This window comes from Elgaria multicarinata, chromosome 4 (assembly GCF_023053635.1).
Source record: "Elgaria multicarinata webbii isolate HBS135686 ecotype San Diego chromosome 4, rElgMul1.1.pri, whole genome shotgun sequence".
NCBI classification, from domain to species: domain Eukaryota; kingdom Metazoa; phylum Chordata; class Lepidosauria; order Squamata; family Anguidae; genus Elgaria; species Elgaria multicarinata.
Window position 1 is genome coordinate 115,058,572 of NC_086174.1, and position 16,354 is coordinate 115,074,925.

The 16,354-nt window shown below is 41.0% G+C and overlaps 2 protein-coding genes across 4 annotated transcripts in view; both read right to left on the minus strand.

Moving 5' to 3' along the window:
• Positions 1-2,334, minus strand: part of PHF3 (PHD finger protein 3) — a 57,114-nt gene extending 54,780 nt beyond the window's left edge. For 2 of the 3 annotated variants that reach the window (XM_063125017.1, XM_063125018.1), the window contains exon 1: positions 2,040-2,334. The gene's annotated coding sequence lies outside the window, so the exon portion shown is untranslated. The remainder of the gene's footprint in view (positions 1-2,039) is intronic. The other variant, XM_063125019.1, reaches the window with a different exon arrangement.
• A 9,144-nt stretch (positions 2,335-11,478) lies between these two features.
• Positions 11,479-16,202, minus strand: PTP4A1 (protein tyrosine phosphatase 4A1). The gene is made up of 5 exons (XM_063125023.1): positions 16,093-16,202; positions 15,420-15,512; positions 14,740-14,870; positions 13,701-13,775; positions 11,479-12,790 (listed from the first exon to the last, which is right to left on the minus strand). The coding sequence occupies exons 1-5, from the start codon at positions 16,195-16,197 to the stop codon at positions 12,673-12,675; spliced, it is 522 nt and encodes a 173-aa protein (XP_062981093.1). The 5' UTR covers positions 16,198-16,202; the 3' UTR covers positions 11,479-12,672.
• Positions 16,203-16,354: the final 152 nt, after the last annotated feature.

Genomic DNA, 16,354 nt, shown 5'->3' on the forward strand with positions numbered 1-16,354 from the left:
AACCAGCTCCCAGTATGATTTGAGCCCACACACAGTATTTTTGACATCCTTGAAAATCTTAATATGAAAGCATCCACAACCAGCCAATGGTAAAATACAAAAGCAACCACATCATGAGCAAGTGCAAAAAAGGATCATAATCCTACTCTGAAAATTGCTGACATACTGTTAAAGTATATTTTATATTCTGTGACAGATTTCTAAGTGGTGAACAATTTTCAAACTTACATCTGAAAAATGTAAAAACCTAGCCCTTATTGGAACGTACTACATATGTATATGTTTGTGACATGTTTCAAATAGAAGCACAAAGAATGCTCAAGATCAAATCAGTAGGAAATATCAGAGAACATCAACATTTGTTGGAGGACCTTTTCTCCAAGTGGAAAAAGGAGAGAGCATAAAAATGCAGGCGGGGGTGATGTAACAAATTCAAAACAATCAGGGAAAAAGCATATCAGTACCTGATCAGTGGGTGGGAGGGGAGAGCTAGACTTGAGAGCTGGACTTGAAAAATGCAATAAAGATCTAGCAGTGCTTTTGGAACATCGTGCACACATGAAAAGGCACAGGTTTTGGAGCAAGGCAAAGATTTGGGCACAAACTCAAGAACATTTGATGATTAGCTATCCACCAAAATAGTAACTAATTACCATGGCATACACAAAATAAGTTTGATTAAAGAATCACAAAAATTTGAATTATTTCCCCCGCCTCACCAACTTTTCAATGTATGTTTGTGGAGAAAGTGTGATAGTTCAAGGACTGCAAAGCAAAGGCCCTGGAGAGTTATTCCAGATTAATACAGTGTACAAACATGTAAATATATAACCATTACCAAGCCACTGACGGGTAAAAGATTAATACTGTGATCCTACATACACCAAGGAAAGAAAACAGGTAACCCACCGGATGATGTTAGACTGCAGTCCCAGCATCCCTCACTATTGGCTATGCTGAATAAGGCTGATAGGAGTTGCAGTCCAACATCTCGAAGGCCCCATGTTCCTCAGCCCTGCTATACATACCCTATTTCTTCGATTCTAAGACGCAGTTTTTTCCCCATATAAACATCTCTAAAAATGGGGTGCGTCTTAGAATCGCAGGTGTGTCTTAGGTTTTTTTTTCTGTTGGTGGTACTGAAATTAGTGTGCATCTTACAATCGATGGCGTCTTACAATCGAAGAAATACGGTACTTAAGAACATAAGAATCCTGCTGGATCAGACCAAAGGTCCATCTAGTCCAGCATTCTCTTCCCAGTGGACAAGCAGCTGCCCATGGGAAACCCACAAGCAGAACAAGAGAGTGATAGCACCCTCCTAGTTGCATTCTCCAGCATCTGGTGTAGACAGGCAAACTCCCTCAGATATAGGAGGTAGCATACAGCCATCAGGAGTAAAAGCCATTATCTTCCATCCTCCCACCTGGGAGTAAATCCCACTGAGCTGAATGAGGCATACTTCGTACTATAAGGCTGAAATCCTCACACAAACATACTAAGGAGCAAGTCCTCCTTGAACTCTGCCGTCTTTATTTCTGAGGAAACATGCTTGCTTAAGGCTTGTGCTGCTAAGCCTCGGGAGAGCTAGGGAGCACAATCAAAAGAGCGAGGTCACCGCGAAGGGAAGCTGAGAGACGAGAAACATGGAATAAATTTAGGTCAAGAGGGCGCAAGGGCCTCCAGGTGAGCACTGAGAGGGATGGATCCTTACTCAAGAGACAGCCTGGTGGTAATGGAGGGCCAGCAGGGAGCGCACAAGGGAAGGGGCGGGGTCAAGAGAAGAGGCCAGAAAAGGGGGGGGAATAGTGGAGTATCAGCAGGGTGGGGGAAGAGAAGGTGGGGGCAAGAAGGCCCGGATCATGGGGGTTCGATTGGAGGCCCGTTCACGCAGGGGGGAGGGAGAGGGGGGATGGCATGCGCTCGCTGCGATCCGTCAGCAGCAGCTTTAGCTATACAGACAGCCCCAGAGCGTCTTAGCTAGGCCGCGGCTCTCTTCCCACCCATCCCCCCCCTCCTCGCAAGAAGACGGTATTTACCTGCGTCGGCCAGGGGCGCGCGCGCGCGCTCCCTCGCTTGGCCGGGTGGTGTTTTTTCCTCCCCTGCCTTACGTCTCTCTTCTTGCTCCGCAGCCCCAGGCCGGGGGTGCGGGGGAGGGGAGGGAAAGCTACCGTGCGGAAGTGGAAGGGCGCGAGGTAGGGTTGGAAGTGGGCGGAGCCAGGACGGGTGGCTGTTACTGCTTGGCTGGCTGAGGGAAACACGTCCGGGTTTCTTCTATCTTCCTCTCCCTCCCCTCTCCCCGGCCAGCAGGTGGTCCCTCCCGCACGTCGGAGCTGGCACTTGCTGCCGGCCGGCCGGCCGCGTGCCCACGCTTGTCTCTGAGAGCGCCCACTTGAAACCGGCAGCAGGGCGGGAGGGAAAGTGAGGCCGCTAAGCGGGGCGGCGGAGCCCTCATTCACGTGACGGCGCTGTTTACTCGGCGCGTGGTGGCGCGCGCGCATGCGTCGTACCCCCTACTCCTCCCCCCCCCACTCCCTCGCGAGAAGCCTCCCTCAGAAATCCGTTTGGGCGTGTTTTGCTCTTCTGTCAGTCCCGTTGACAGGCGCTCCTGGCTACAGTTTAAAGGGCTGTTTAGAAGAGGCGCTTGTAGCGCGAAGGTCTTACCGGGGGGGGGCGGGGGGCGGGGGGGATAACTGGCTTCCCTCCTTTTATATGCTTTGAATACATAAAGGCATTTTATTTCAGAAGTGTTATTTCCAACACGGATAAAATGCTGAAGATGAGGGGGCTGCTCTATGGGGTATTTAACATAACGACATAAAGGTGCTGAGCTTACACACGGCTCCTAGAAAGCCACACATTTTGATCTAGATTGAAGCGCTGTTAGTTGTCGTAACTAACGGTGTAGTCCAAAACATCTTTTCTTAGAAGTATATCCCTTTGGGGCCTACTTAACAAGCAGTAAACAAAGCCTCAGTATGAGAAGGTAAAACTGTTCCTAAAACAACACAATTGTAAATGGGGTAGTGCATGGTTGGATGCTTCCCCATGCAAAAGGAAAACCCATGTAAGTACAAAACTGACATGCAGGCAGTTTTTTGTTTGCTTTTCAATAAAAAGGATCGATCCATCCTGTGGCGTGTGCTTGCTCACGCAAGTGCACCAGCAGCCAGCCCGAAACAAATTCTAGGAGGTCCATTTTTCACCTGTTACAGCAAAAATAACAGTCTGGTGGCACCTTAAAGGCTTAGCACATTTACTGCTGTATAAACCTTAATTACAAAGCTGGTTATGTGGTCCACAATCCAGGACCATTTTTCATTGGCTGGCTGTGTGTGAACTAGTGCCTGAATTCAATCAGAATTATTCCCTAGAAGAGTTGCATCTCTGTCACATCTGAAGCGTCTTAATTTCTTTGAACACTTTGTTCTCTGCATTCAAAATAGTTTTCAGATCTAAGCCCTGGCTCAAATTAAGCTGTGGTCATATAGAAAGTCTGCTGGCTCATAGGTTAATGAACACTTAATTTTCTTCTATCACCACTTTCCCTAGATAGGAACCAGTAAGCAAATACTTTGTATGTTCCACTATTTCTTCATAAAAGTATATATTAGTTTTACAGGAGTAACAACAAATGGAAGATATGCCAACTTTTTTGCCTTTTCACTTTCTCAGTTATGACTTCACACTGAAATGTGGGTTGCAAAGAACCCAGAAGTCAACAGCTGAGATGGATTTCCTAGCAAGAAAAAAACTCATAAAAATGTACTAATAGCCCATTTTATTGGATCAAGAGCAGAGCCCCAGCACTGAATTTCATGAATTAAACTTTGTAGATTGATAATGGAAATTACTACCTTAAGTTTTCCTAATACAGAAGGACTGACATACTAGTGGTGATTGTTTTGATAAATTTCTTCCTGTTCCATGATAAGAAAGCTGGATTTCACAGTGTTCTGGGTCAAGTTAACTTCTATTGTAGCTACCAATGCAAAATACGCTACAACTGCACAATTTTGTGGGATAGGTATGGTCCAATGTCTTCCACCAAGGTATCAAACATCCGGCATGCACATGCATACCTGCCCATATTAAACAACAGGCAGACCTCTGCATCATATATATTTTCTTCCATTGGTAATTATTTTGCTGCATGATGGAACCAAAGAATGATTTGCAAACTTAACACTGGGGACTAGGTGAAATAGTTGTTCTATTTAGAATCATATTTTATGCAAATACAACAGATAGTTGAGTCAGGGCAAAACAATTTCCAACTGAAGAGCACGTTCAACAGCTTCTCTCCTTCCATTTCACCTGTTAAATTATGCTTCTATGTTGCAGCTGGGGTTAGCTCAAAGGGCAGTGGAGAAGGGTGTGGAAAACAAGCTAGTAAACAAGTTTATAACAAATATTTCCACAAATAAAAAGATTTTTATCTGACCCCAAACTGTGGACCTATGTGAGTTTTGCAACATTCAAGGAGGGCCATTAAAAAAACCAAAACCAAAAAACAACCCATGAATATAATTGAGAATCAATCATTCAGTCACTTAACCCATTTGACATCAAATGAACTGCCAAACAATATACTGTTTGGGATATTTATTAAATAAGTAGGCAAAGTCCACAAAAAGTCATACAGCTCAGTCCTGTAGTTTACTTGGCGATAAGTTCCACTGAGTTCAGTTGGGTTAACTCCCAAGTAATATGTGTATAGGTTTGCACCTTTAAACTACACGGATGGCAAACTAACTTCACTGAACAAACATGATATTGATATAATTCATGTTCTCCTTTTATGACTTAATCATGCATTCATGCATGTGTTCATGCAGATATATAGCCATATTGACAAAAGCAGGGATTGTAATTTACCATACACTGTTTTTATGAAAACACTTGTATATAGAGGAAAGGGGGAAAGAAAATGAATTTAACAGTGCAAACCTAAACATATGTACTGAAAGGTTAGTTTCATTGTTTTCAGTGGGGCTTACTCCCATGTAAATATGTATAGGATTATGTGGCCTAAATCATGATAGCACTAGATCCCCACCTCAGTGGCTTCCACTGAGGTCAGGATTTGTAAAATTTCAACAAAACAAAAATGTTCAAGTTTTGAGGAACAAGTGTTCTAATGCAAGCCTTACTCAGGGCATTTAATGGAATTTCAGCAGGTGTCATTTGTATGCATGCAGCACCTAGTGAAATTCCCTCTTCATCACAACAGTTAACGCTGCAGGAGCCCTGCCCTCTTTTGTATCTGGTCAAGAGGGCAGGGCTCCATGCATACAAATGACACCTGCTGAAATTCCCTTGTCAATGCAACTGTTAAAAATACAGGGGCCCTGTCCTTCTTTTCATATGGTCACCCTATAAAGCGTTTGAAAAATGTGTGTATGAGGTCTACTCCTCTGATGTTTCTCATTGGAGAGAATTGTTGTCCAGACAATGTCTTTCCATCCACAGCTGAAACCCTCCGTTCTTTCCATGATTCCCTTCATTCCTGCAATGGCCTTTCTACTCTACCGACAATGCACCACAGATCCAGGCACCTTCACAAGGGGTTTCTTTATTTCTGCAATACACAAGAAACTAACATCTGTGGAGTTGCATGGCACTCTGTCTCAGCTCCAAGGCCAAAATGAAAGTAGAGACAGGCAGGGAAGGTGCATTGCAGCAGCCCTATTGCTGCTCTCAGAATGACATCATGACTGGAACATGGGTTGGCAGATGCATCCCCTGCCTTAGAAAGATTCCCAATTTTGTTTAGAGAGCCCTGTGCACACATGCTCCTTTACATATGAATCCCTTTATAGATATTTAGACGAACAGGTGTAGTTCTGAGGTGGAGCATGCCATTCCCGATCTATGGATACTGAATGCCTAAATAGGGCCACAGAGATGTTTGATGTTTATTCAGAAGATTTAATTCAGAGAACAGAAATAAATATCAGCCATTTCATTCAAGCATATATATCCTATAATATTACAAAGTCAATTTTTCAGGAGTATGCTTCATGGAGCATAAAATGCATAACTGTTTTCTCATCCATAGGTCATAACAGGTCAAACCACACCTGTTTCCAGGAACAATCTTGCAATAGTTCAGCAAACCTCATGGCTCCAACTCCTAATTAAGAACATAAGAAGAGCCATGGTAGATCAGACAGAGGGTCCATCTAGTCTAGCATTCTGTTCACACAGTGGACAACCAGCTGTCGACCAGGGACTGACAAAGCAGGACATGGTGCAACAGCACCCACCCATGTTCCTCAGCAACTGGTGCACACAGGCTTACTGCCTTGGATATCAGAGGTAGCATGTAACCATCAGGGCTAGTAGCTATTGAAGCCTTCTCCAGGAATTTATCCAACCCCCTTTTAAAGCCATCCAAATTGGTGGCCATCACTACATTTTGTGGTAAATAATTCCATTATTTACATGCTGTGGTAGTGAATTCCCCAAATTCCTATATCTGGAGTTCCTAGATTTCACTCAGATTGATGGTTTTCACTGGCATCAAGTCAGCTTGCAGGTTATTTCAAATGAAGGTCATAAGAACTTTGGCTCATGGATGGTGCTGAAATGTAATAAATTAAACAAATGTTGGCTGTTATTACATTCAGATCTATACATGACTCTTTGAGCCTCTTGTCAGCTCTGCAGAGGCAGAATTATTTTCCTTGTTCCTCTAGCCACAAGGCCTTGGCAGTTAAGATGGTGTTCTGCTGGCTAATTGCGGGGTGAGACTGATTCAGGGCACAAGGGCAGATGCTGATGCCTCTGGAAAGAGGACAGAGCCAGGCTGGGTGCTGTTTCAGCATAAATTGGGACCTTGCCACAGTGGCAAATCAGAACAGGTTTTTCTTACATTATGAGTAGATATAGTACTAGGTAGGAGGATAAACAATTAGTGGATGAGCAACTTTGGAAGGGCCAAGGGCCAATTTCTGCCCCTGTGGGCCATACCTCTGCCACTGGATCTCAGCTGCAATCCAGCAGTGAGGGGGGACGGACACACCCCTACATTTTTACTTTAAAACAATTTGGTGGTGCAGTTGTGGTGATTTGAGGACGCACAATGTAATGTTTTTTAGATTGTGCCTTTGTTTGATTATGTCTAATTGTACATGTTGTGTGTAACTGTTTAATCTATATATACTCTCTCCCCTACCCCACCCTTCTCACACACACACACACACTCCCCTCAAATGCTATTTCTAAGGGATCCATTCAAAACAATTCCCTGTATCGTTTTCAAGTTCACAATTTAATATTGCAAACTGGATTGTTCTCTATATGCTCATATTCCACATACTCGCATACTGTTCATATTCATGCTTAAATGTTTGAATCACCTTGCAAATTGATACAAGATCTCTATGTGAAGAGGTTATCCCAATTCATGAATGTTTATATACATGAGTAGTTAAGATATGTGCCCTGTTTTCCCCCTTACATTTTATTTTTTTCTCTTGCTCAGTAACATTATCTTTGCTTACGCCCTCCAGGGGAGAATGCACAAGACTGCATCTGAAAAGGGCAGGGCATTTTAAGATCTTCTTAACTCTTTAGTTGCATGGATACAGACTTCTTTCCCACACATTGCTCACTGTGGTGGCTGAGAATCCAGCATTCATATAGCAATTGTAGATTCCTGGTGGAACATACCTTCCCCCATCACTAGCCCACCATTTTGTTGAGCTTTTTGTTTTTGTATGTAATGTAGTTGTATGACTATCATGGGCACTTATTGGACTAGACACAACTCCACCTTCCCAATTCTAGGCTTTATTTTAAAGGTGCAATTTGCATTTTTCATTTTTAAAAGAATTGTTCAGGTTGAACATTTATCTGCTTTATGGCACAAACACTCACATAGTCCTTTAAGCAAGCAAACACAAATCGGAAAAATCAAGCACGCTTACCACCCCTTTTGCTTCAGTGCCCCGATGCTTCAAAACTGTTGTGGTATTGGTCTCTTTGAAGGACTTACACAGATTCCTCTTAAAGGTGCCACATTACTGTGAGCAACATTACACCTACTCCCCCCCCCCACTTTGAGTCCATGGTTTCCCCTTTTTCTTAGCAAATCTAGCACTGGGCACTTTCACGTTTATGTGTTGCGCTATTTCAGCTCATGTAGATTTTCACCTGTATCAATACTATGATCTCCCACCCCACCCTGTAAATTGCACCCCCTCTTGAAAACCCTCCCTTGTGTGGTTCTGGGTGCAGAAAATTAATATCTTTTAAACGCCTCCTTAAAACGTATCTTTTAAAACAAGCCTTCCCTGGACTGTAACTTATTCTGGTTTTATGTGATTTTCAAGTTTTAAATTGGATTTTATGACTTTAGTTGTAAACTAAGGCTGTTGGGCAGTATAAATATGTAATAAATAAATAAGTTCTCTTCCCCCCTGCAGTTAATGTTATTTCTGGGCAAATACAATAGTAACACAGCCTGAAACTGTGCAATTACTGCGCCCAATTGGAGCTTCTAATGTCTATGAAATTATGAGTTTTTCAGTCATTAATGCTCTCTCTGTGTGTGTGTGTGTGTTTCTTTCTTTAATTGAACATCTCCATATTTGGAAGAGGCTGAGTGAAGGGTAGCTTTGATATTGACATCTGTGGCTAACCAAAATGCTTACATCTATGTAATTTTAAAGATAAGGAGATGAAACTTGGCACAGTGATTACTCTTGAGGGCTTGAGCCATGCCAAGTTTGAATCAGATCCATTCAGGCCTTGATTTTTAGGATTATTTTTTTTTAAAATTACCCTCAAATTATTCTCTGATACTCCACCAACGCAAAATTCCTCATTTGCATTGGTGTAGGATGTCTTCCTTTACTTTGATAATGCACAGCTTTGCATCTCCAGTTCATAAAAAGTGATCTGCTGGACCCCTGTGCATCAGCAAAGTAAAGGATAAAACCTCCCTCCATAAATGCAGAGCTGTGTGAGACTATAAAATGGTTTTATTTTTATTTTTGAGGCGCAGGGGTGAAAGTGCAAGAATAAGCAACGCAGATGCTTGCCACATTGACTTTAACTAGAGCCTTTTCTTTTTATTTTCTCTCTGTACCTGAGAATTGTTCTTTGGTTCTGGATCAAGCATCCAAAATAAGAAGTTCATTAAAAAGTTCAGCAAAGTAAAGGATAAAACCTCTCTCCATAAATGTGCAGGGGTGGATTAACGGAGAATCAGAGAGAGGTGTGTATTTCCGGGGAGGAATGGTTTGAGAGAAAATTTTAAAAATTATTAAACAAAATCAACTGATTAAGGGATTAGCTTCAAACTTGGCATGCATAAAGCCCTACTTCAGAGCTATCATGCTGCCAAGTTTCATCACTTTATTTTCAAAATGAGGGAGCTGTAAGCATTTTGGAGCAGCAAGTCTGTTTGACCAAGTCACCACAAGTGTGGACAGAACATGCTAGAGAATGAGAACCGCTTAGAGGAAATATGGGCTTTCCCCACTCCAGGAAAATACAAAAAATGAAGAGGTGGGTTGACTGCTGGACAGGCACAGCGTCACAGGAGTACTGGGCTGCAAAACCGCAAACCAGGCATGACAAGAGTATGATAAAACACTAGTGTGATGGAGCTTAGTGCGTTTAATCAGATAGTCATCTGAAATATTAACAATTACTTCCATCTGTGGCCAGTAGTAAGTGCTGCATAAGTAGTCATCTTTGTCCAAGATACTGCACTTTTGCTTTTTTTTTTTTAAAAAAAAAAAACTTCATTGAAAGGTATTTTGCTCCACCCTCTCAGCCATTCGCCAAGTACTCCCCTCAATCACCAGCTTTGGTCAGGTGGTGATTTATAGTCTTACTTCTAAACACCTTCGGCATCAGTAGCATGATGTTGATACAACCGGATTTAAAAACTGGAATTCTGCAGCCATCAGTCTTTTCCTCCTGTTCAGGCTCGTGCAGAATTTGTGTTCTTCACTGTAGCGATAGATAGATCACCTGAGACCACTCTGTTGAAAGCTAGGTTGTTTGCAGCTTTGAGAGCATTGGAACCAGTGGACAGGTAAAAGATATCTGCAGGAACCAGAAAGTGCACACAACCCAGAGCTCAAGTCTGGAAAGCTGTTCTTAAAGTGGGGGGGAGGGAAGAGAGAGCGAGACAGACAGAGACAACAGGCAGACCAGTAAAGACTGCTGGAAATATGGGGAGATCCAGACGCAATAGAAACCAGGACTGGAAGGGAAAGAAATGTACCCAACAGAAAGTAGAATCCATTGCACCATTTCTCCAATTCCACAATCTCCATGTGTGGCTTGCAGATATAAACACTATACCCACCCCTCTTCAGTGTGATGCTGCCTTGTGGTCAAGTTACTGATTAGGAACCTCTTCAGGCTTTTTATTAGGAATTGTGGGGGCATTTAATTTTCAGGACAATGAAAAAGAAAAAACGTCCCTTCCCTTGTGGCAGTCCTAATTTAAAAAAAACCCTCTCCCTCACCCATTAAGAACTAATGAACTTCCTAGTGGGCCTATTCAGAAGACACCTTAAACCATGGCTTTAACCACTGTGAATAACACTTTTTGCTTTAATCACCGTGGTTAAAGCTGTGGCTTAAGGTGTCTTCTGAACACAGCCTGGCTTTCTGGCTTCACCACCATGGTTTAAGGCGTCTTCTGAACAGGGCCAGTGACATGTTAAGCCTCACATCTAGTTTGACCCTTGAATCCAGTTGCAAAATGAACCATCAACATTTTACATATAGCTTGGTGACTACAGCAGAGACCAGATGACTCACTGAAAGCAACCTACATACATTCTGAAATGCTGTCACAAACATGTTTTGTGACTGACTATATGATATTTACTTTTTCAAAATCCAGTTGGGCAATCAACCAAAATGGCACACAATAATGAGGTTTTTAGTTCACTATGACATTTTAGTTGGACCTGATTAAAAGTATTGCCCAGCTGGAGATTGTAACATTTTTCTAGTACACCAACACTGCTCTTCTTTGGGTCTCAGATTTAGTGTTGATAAAACTGAGTATTGGCAGTGAAAATTTTACTTGAGCCTTTTACATCAGATATAAACATTAATACAATCGATTTGACAGCATGCTTTGGGGGAAACCATGCTTTAATGCTGGCAAACAGACCCAAGGCTGATACTTGATAAAATTAAGTTTTAAAAATGCAGTGTTTTTTCAGGGGGAAACATAAATTGCAACATATATAGCAATGATTTTCTTGTTTTGTACATACATGCACAATTATTTAAATGATTCCAGATTTCTGAACCATGACACTTGCTAAGGGTAATTACAATCGTAAAAATCAATGACTTTGGAAAAACCCAACATACACACAAAATCAATTATGTATTTGCCTAAGGGAAATAAACATGCTTCTTGCACTAGCAAGATTTAGACCAGAGTGTGCTTCCTTGCCCTCCCATAACCCAATGACAAAATCTCAAGTCAACTGCAATGCAGCTTTGAGTTTATTTAGATGTTTGAGCTCTCGCACTAGATTTTACAAGCTGGTGAACACTGGCAAATTATTTCTCCCACAGTACTATAACCACACATTCCCAAGACAGTATAAATATATGGTTGAACATTAATACACACCACCATTTTTATCAATTACATAACAAATTATCAAGTATCCAAATATTAAGTTACGCAGCTCAAAAGGCATACAAAATATTACAGAGGTCTGCCAGATTCAAGGCAGAAACTCAAGGAAAAAACAAAATCACTTCCAACAAAGCAATAGTTGGTAAACAACTTCCAATAAGTACGATAAAAGAAATTACAAGGTCTTCAGAAATTTTATGATTAAGAATCTTTAGCTACAATAAAGCATTTCTACATTAAAAAAATAATTACTAAAGTAAAGGGCATATTCTATACTTCCTGCACAAGACAAAAGGCAACATTTTACTAGAAATATTAATTAGTCCCTCTCCCATCCTTTTACAGGCTCTCTGCTAAAGTTGCACATTACGTGCCAATATCTATTTAACTGTAAGGCTTTTTGTCTGTAGACATTAAAGACTTGTGTGCTTCTGTACAGCGTGAAGGATTATTTTCTATGAGTAACCAGAGAATGTATGTGAATGAAGAGGGTTAATAACAAAAGTTTAGATACCGAAAGTGACTAAGTCAGTAAATTGTGTGCAAATCCTGATGCTCATTCTAGTGCGATTGTGGGAGACAAAACATAGTGAATAGGGAGATTGTTCTATGAAGCCCTATCCACAAAAACCAGAAGACAATTGAGAGGAGGGCAAAGGTCCAGATAGCTGTAGTTACTAGGGAACTACACTGTGGTATACAGTAATGGTGTGCTGGGCTTTTGGCACCTAATCTCTACTCATGTTGTGGTAGATTTGACTACTGGGACTTCAATGAAAAGAACTGAACTACATGATTAAGGATAGTTTAATGATACAAATTACAAAGAAGACATATTAAAGGCCATGTACATTTCTTGTTCTCTACAAAGATCATCATCTTCATCTAAACAAAGTTGCTCTCCTGCCAACACTGTGGCCTACTCCTATAGAAGCTTCATGTAACCTAGTTAGACATACATGTAGTTTTCCAAGTAAGATGCCCAATTCTAGTTTTAGTCTTCTACTTCCAAAGCAGCAATACAGGCAGCTCAGTTTTTACTGAATACAACAGTTGTTACGATGACCATTTGAATCTTTAAAACGCAGGCGCATTTTGGGACGATATTTCTCCAAATAGAGAAGCTGCTTGCTGTTAAAGGCTCCACGTCGCTTCCTAAACAAAATTCAAGCATAGGGTAGATTAATGAGTTTAAAAAATGCAAGTGTCCCAAACAAGTTTCATTCTTGGCCACATTCTGTCTAAGGTGAGGTTAAGTTGCACTTCAAATATTTAATCTATTTATCAGCTACTAATGATGTATACAGTTGATATTACTATTTGAGTGGTAGTCCCTTCAAGGACAGAATTAACTTTCTCTCTCATAGATCATATATACACACATAAACACCTATGCTTGCCAGTTCATTAAAAAAAGGGCTGAAAGTGTCTAGACCAAAAATGTCAGATTTGCCATCAGTATATCCAACAAAATTTAAGTTTCAGACTGCGCTAAGAAATATTTTTTAAGATATGCTGAATGAAACAATATCCACATTAAGTAGTCTCTTCTGAATGAGCAGCATGAGGAGAGAGAGGTAGGAGTGTAAGATGCTTAAATTTAAACTTGGCTCATGTGCATACCTCAGCTTTCAGTCCCCAACCTTATGTCCCAGCCTACAGTCCTACTCCCACTCTAGCTACAGAGTTTTGCATTTCTCCCTTTGTGTTTCTTTGGGTAATCTACTGTTAACTCACTTTGTGAGCTCTCGCTGCTGTAGTGTTACAGCATTCATAAGGCTGTGGGGGATGAAAGGAGAGGGTCTGTAGAAATATTAAAGGCAGCTGACAGTTAAACCTTGAATAGCACATGGTGCTATACAACTAGATCTTTCCTAAGTAAAACATTCAAGTTAGGAAGTTTTCTCAACAGTCACTCTCCATAGCAAGGGCAAGCAACCTGGGACACTCCAGATGTTTTGGATTGCAACTCCCATGAGCCCAACAGATCTGGATGATAAGAATGCCTGCTCCTCTTCCACAGTCTTATGAAAAGACACGTTTGAGGTAGCTGTTTAATACTTACTGTCTTATGAACTGCACTGCATCTTCATACTTCATTCCACATTCTATGAGTGCAAGGGCAACCAGTACAGGTGCTCTGAAGAGGGGGGGGGAAAAGCTAAATTATACAGTATTCTTTCAGAGTCTTCTTTGCTTATGTCTCTATTTCCCCACTTTGTGGACCAGAAGGTATGATAAAGTGAATTATGCAAACTGCGTCTCAAAACTGCATGGTTTTATTGAAAATTATGAGTTTGACACTGGAAGAACGTAAGAAGCTGCTGTTTACCAGCTTAAGAAAAACTGATCTCCTTTCCCAGACTACTGGCCCAAGCCTAACCATACAGCTTCCTTGTCAAATCCCCTTTAAGTAAGGATGGGAGAGGAGAAGGTGGATGTTTAGCCTTTAGAAGAGATTTCTAATGACCTTCCTATTAAAATGGTAGATTTAATAGAATAAAGGAAAACATGTATTTTTATTCTAATATAATAATAAAACATTGGAGACACCAACAACTCCCATCACCCCTGACAATTGGCCAGGTAGGCTGGGGCTGATCTTAATGATAGGCCAAAACATCTGGAGGGACCCCAAGTTAGGGAAGGCTGATTGTAAGTGATCTTGCTAGTTAAAACTGCATTGATTTTATGATATGCTTATAAGGAATCTTACAGGCTTCGTGTTGACAATTCAAGTTGTGACCGACTGGGTTTCCCAGCTCCCACCTCACTCCATAGATTTCTACAGCCCAAAGGGATTGCAAATAGAAGATTTGAACACCAATAATATTTCCTTGGAGAGATTATGCATGAAGTTTTGTTTGTGCTCCACTTTTTCTCAAGTGATTTCCTCTCATGTCAGAGTGGCTAATAGCACTGAAGTTTGTCAGACGGGTAAGAACAGAGAGGTTTTTGGCCCATTCAGGTCCTACAATCCTATAAATAATAGTATACAAAACAGCTACATAATAAGCACACCTACACAGAACTTTGTAGCAGCACTGAACATGAAATTAAATGCTCTAAGGGTGGATCCTAACGAACTCAGGAGTTCTGCTTACCTTCCAAGACCAGCAACACAGTGTACAGCAATGCAACAGCCAGGCTCTTCACGGAATTTAACTTTCAGAAGGTTTAGCCAATCATCAACAATCTGGACAGATGGTGGTGCTCCATCATCAAAGGGCCAATCCTGGAATGTATGTATGAAGTGAATAGTTTTTCTCTGCACATAAAACCACTGTTAGTTACAACGATTCCTTTAATGTTCAGACAATCATTCTTTCAGTTTCCACATCATATTTTGGAATTAATATTATGCTGATGCTATTCAACCACAATGCGAGCTCTCCCATTTAAGTAATCTTATTTTTATATGTTTCACACTCTGTGGGAAAGTACACAAGACTCATTTCTACTTCAGCCCTTAAGGCACAGAGTATCAAGCACCACTTCTCAATTTGTGTTTTACAATTAGCAGATCTGATAACAACATTGCCTAGCTCAAGTGTCTTCCCTCATTTCATTTCACCCTCAAGATTTTTTTCAGGCTCCATACCACAATCTGCATATTGGCCAGGGGCAGGATGGGGAATAGACCCCACTTCCTTTACACCGTAGAAGTTATTTGAAAAGTGATCTTCAAGAACTGTCCAGGGCTTTGGATTAATATCTGCTGAATACAGGTAGTACAAAATAATTTATTGCTAGGTATTTTATGATGTCAGAATAAGCCACTCACCAAAACCTGTATGCCTTCTTTTTCTACCAGAGCAGTGTCATAAGTAGCTTCACATACTCTTACTACTGTAGTAACTCCATACTTCTTAAGTTCCTAAGGAGAAAAATAGATTTTGCATCTTAATCAGAAGACTTGTGCTGCTGATGTTTATACCTATACTGCTGTGCTTTTGTAAACAATTATTTCAAGTGCAGAATTTGTTTATCATACCTATGATTGCTGCCTTTCACCTCAAGCAGTACCACTTTAGCTTTAACCACTACAGTATACCAGCTCAGAGTCTTGCCCACATTACATAGTGCAAGTGCACTCCAATTACAGCTGGTGCTGCCTTTGTGTGGCCTTGACTGCGTATTAACAATATTCTGCTGCTGCACTTCTAAACCTCTAATTTGCAAACATGCAAGACAACACTTCTGGAGTTACCACATGAAACAGTCTAAATACAGTTTGAATTTTTTGTACAAGCAAGTAGTATTCAAAAAGTAAATCTGCCCTGGGAATATGATTGATGGGAGGTATTAAAAATACTTAAAACAAAAAAATCAGACTACCTCAGAAGCACATTAGTAGTCAACTCAATGCACGGAGGCAAGAGTAATACATCCTTGCTCTTCTATTAAGCTTCACGGCATTATAAAAATAAATAAGCATCACAGTCAAGAGCCCTTACCTCTATGAACTTGTTTAAGGTTGCATTGGTTGGATTGTGAGTGATAAGGAATCTCATATTCTTGTAAGTGATTTCCACAGGAGCTGGGCGGTTCATTCGCGCCATTTTAATTTAGTTAAAAATTTACAAGACTGATACAATTCTTTATAATAAAAAAACCCTAGCAGGATTGATGGAGAAACTAAAGTCTACTTCACAAAAAGCCACTCAAAAGTTTCCAGTGCTGACAAGTATGAATTTGGGAGCAATGGGAAATGAAATG

Coding starts and splice junctions, on each gene's coding strand:
- PTP4A1 (XM_063125023.1), bottom strand. CDS start 16,197: ATGGCGCGAATGAACCGCCCAGCTCCTGTGGAAATCACTTACAAGAAT. Junction 13,776..14,739: donor TGTGTTGCTGGTCTTGGAAG/GTAAGCAGAACT, acceptor CCCCCTCTTCAG/AGCACCTGTACTGGTTGCCC. Junction 12,791..13,700: donor GCAGTGCAGTTCATAAGACA/GTAAGTATTAAA, acceptor AATTTTGTTTAG/GAAGCGACGTGGAGCCTTTA.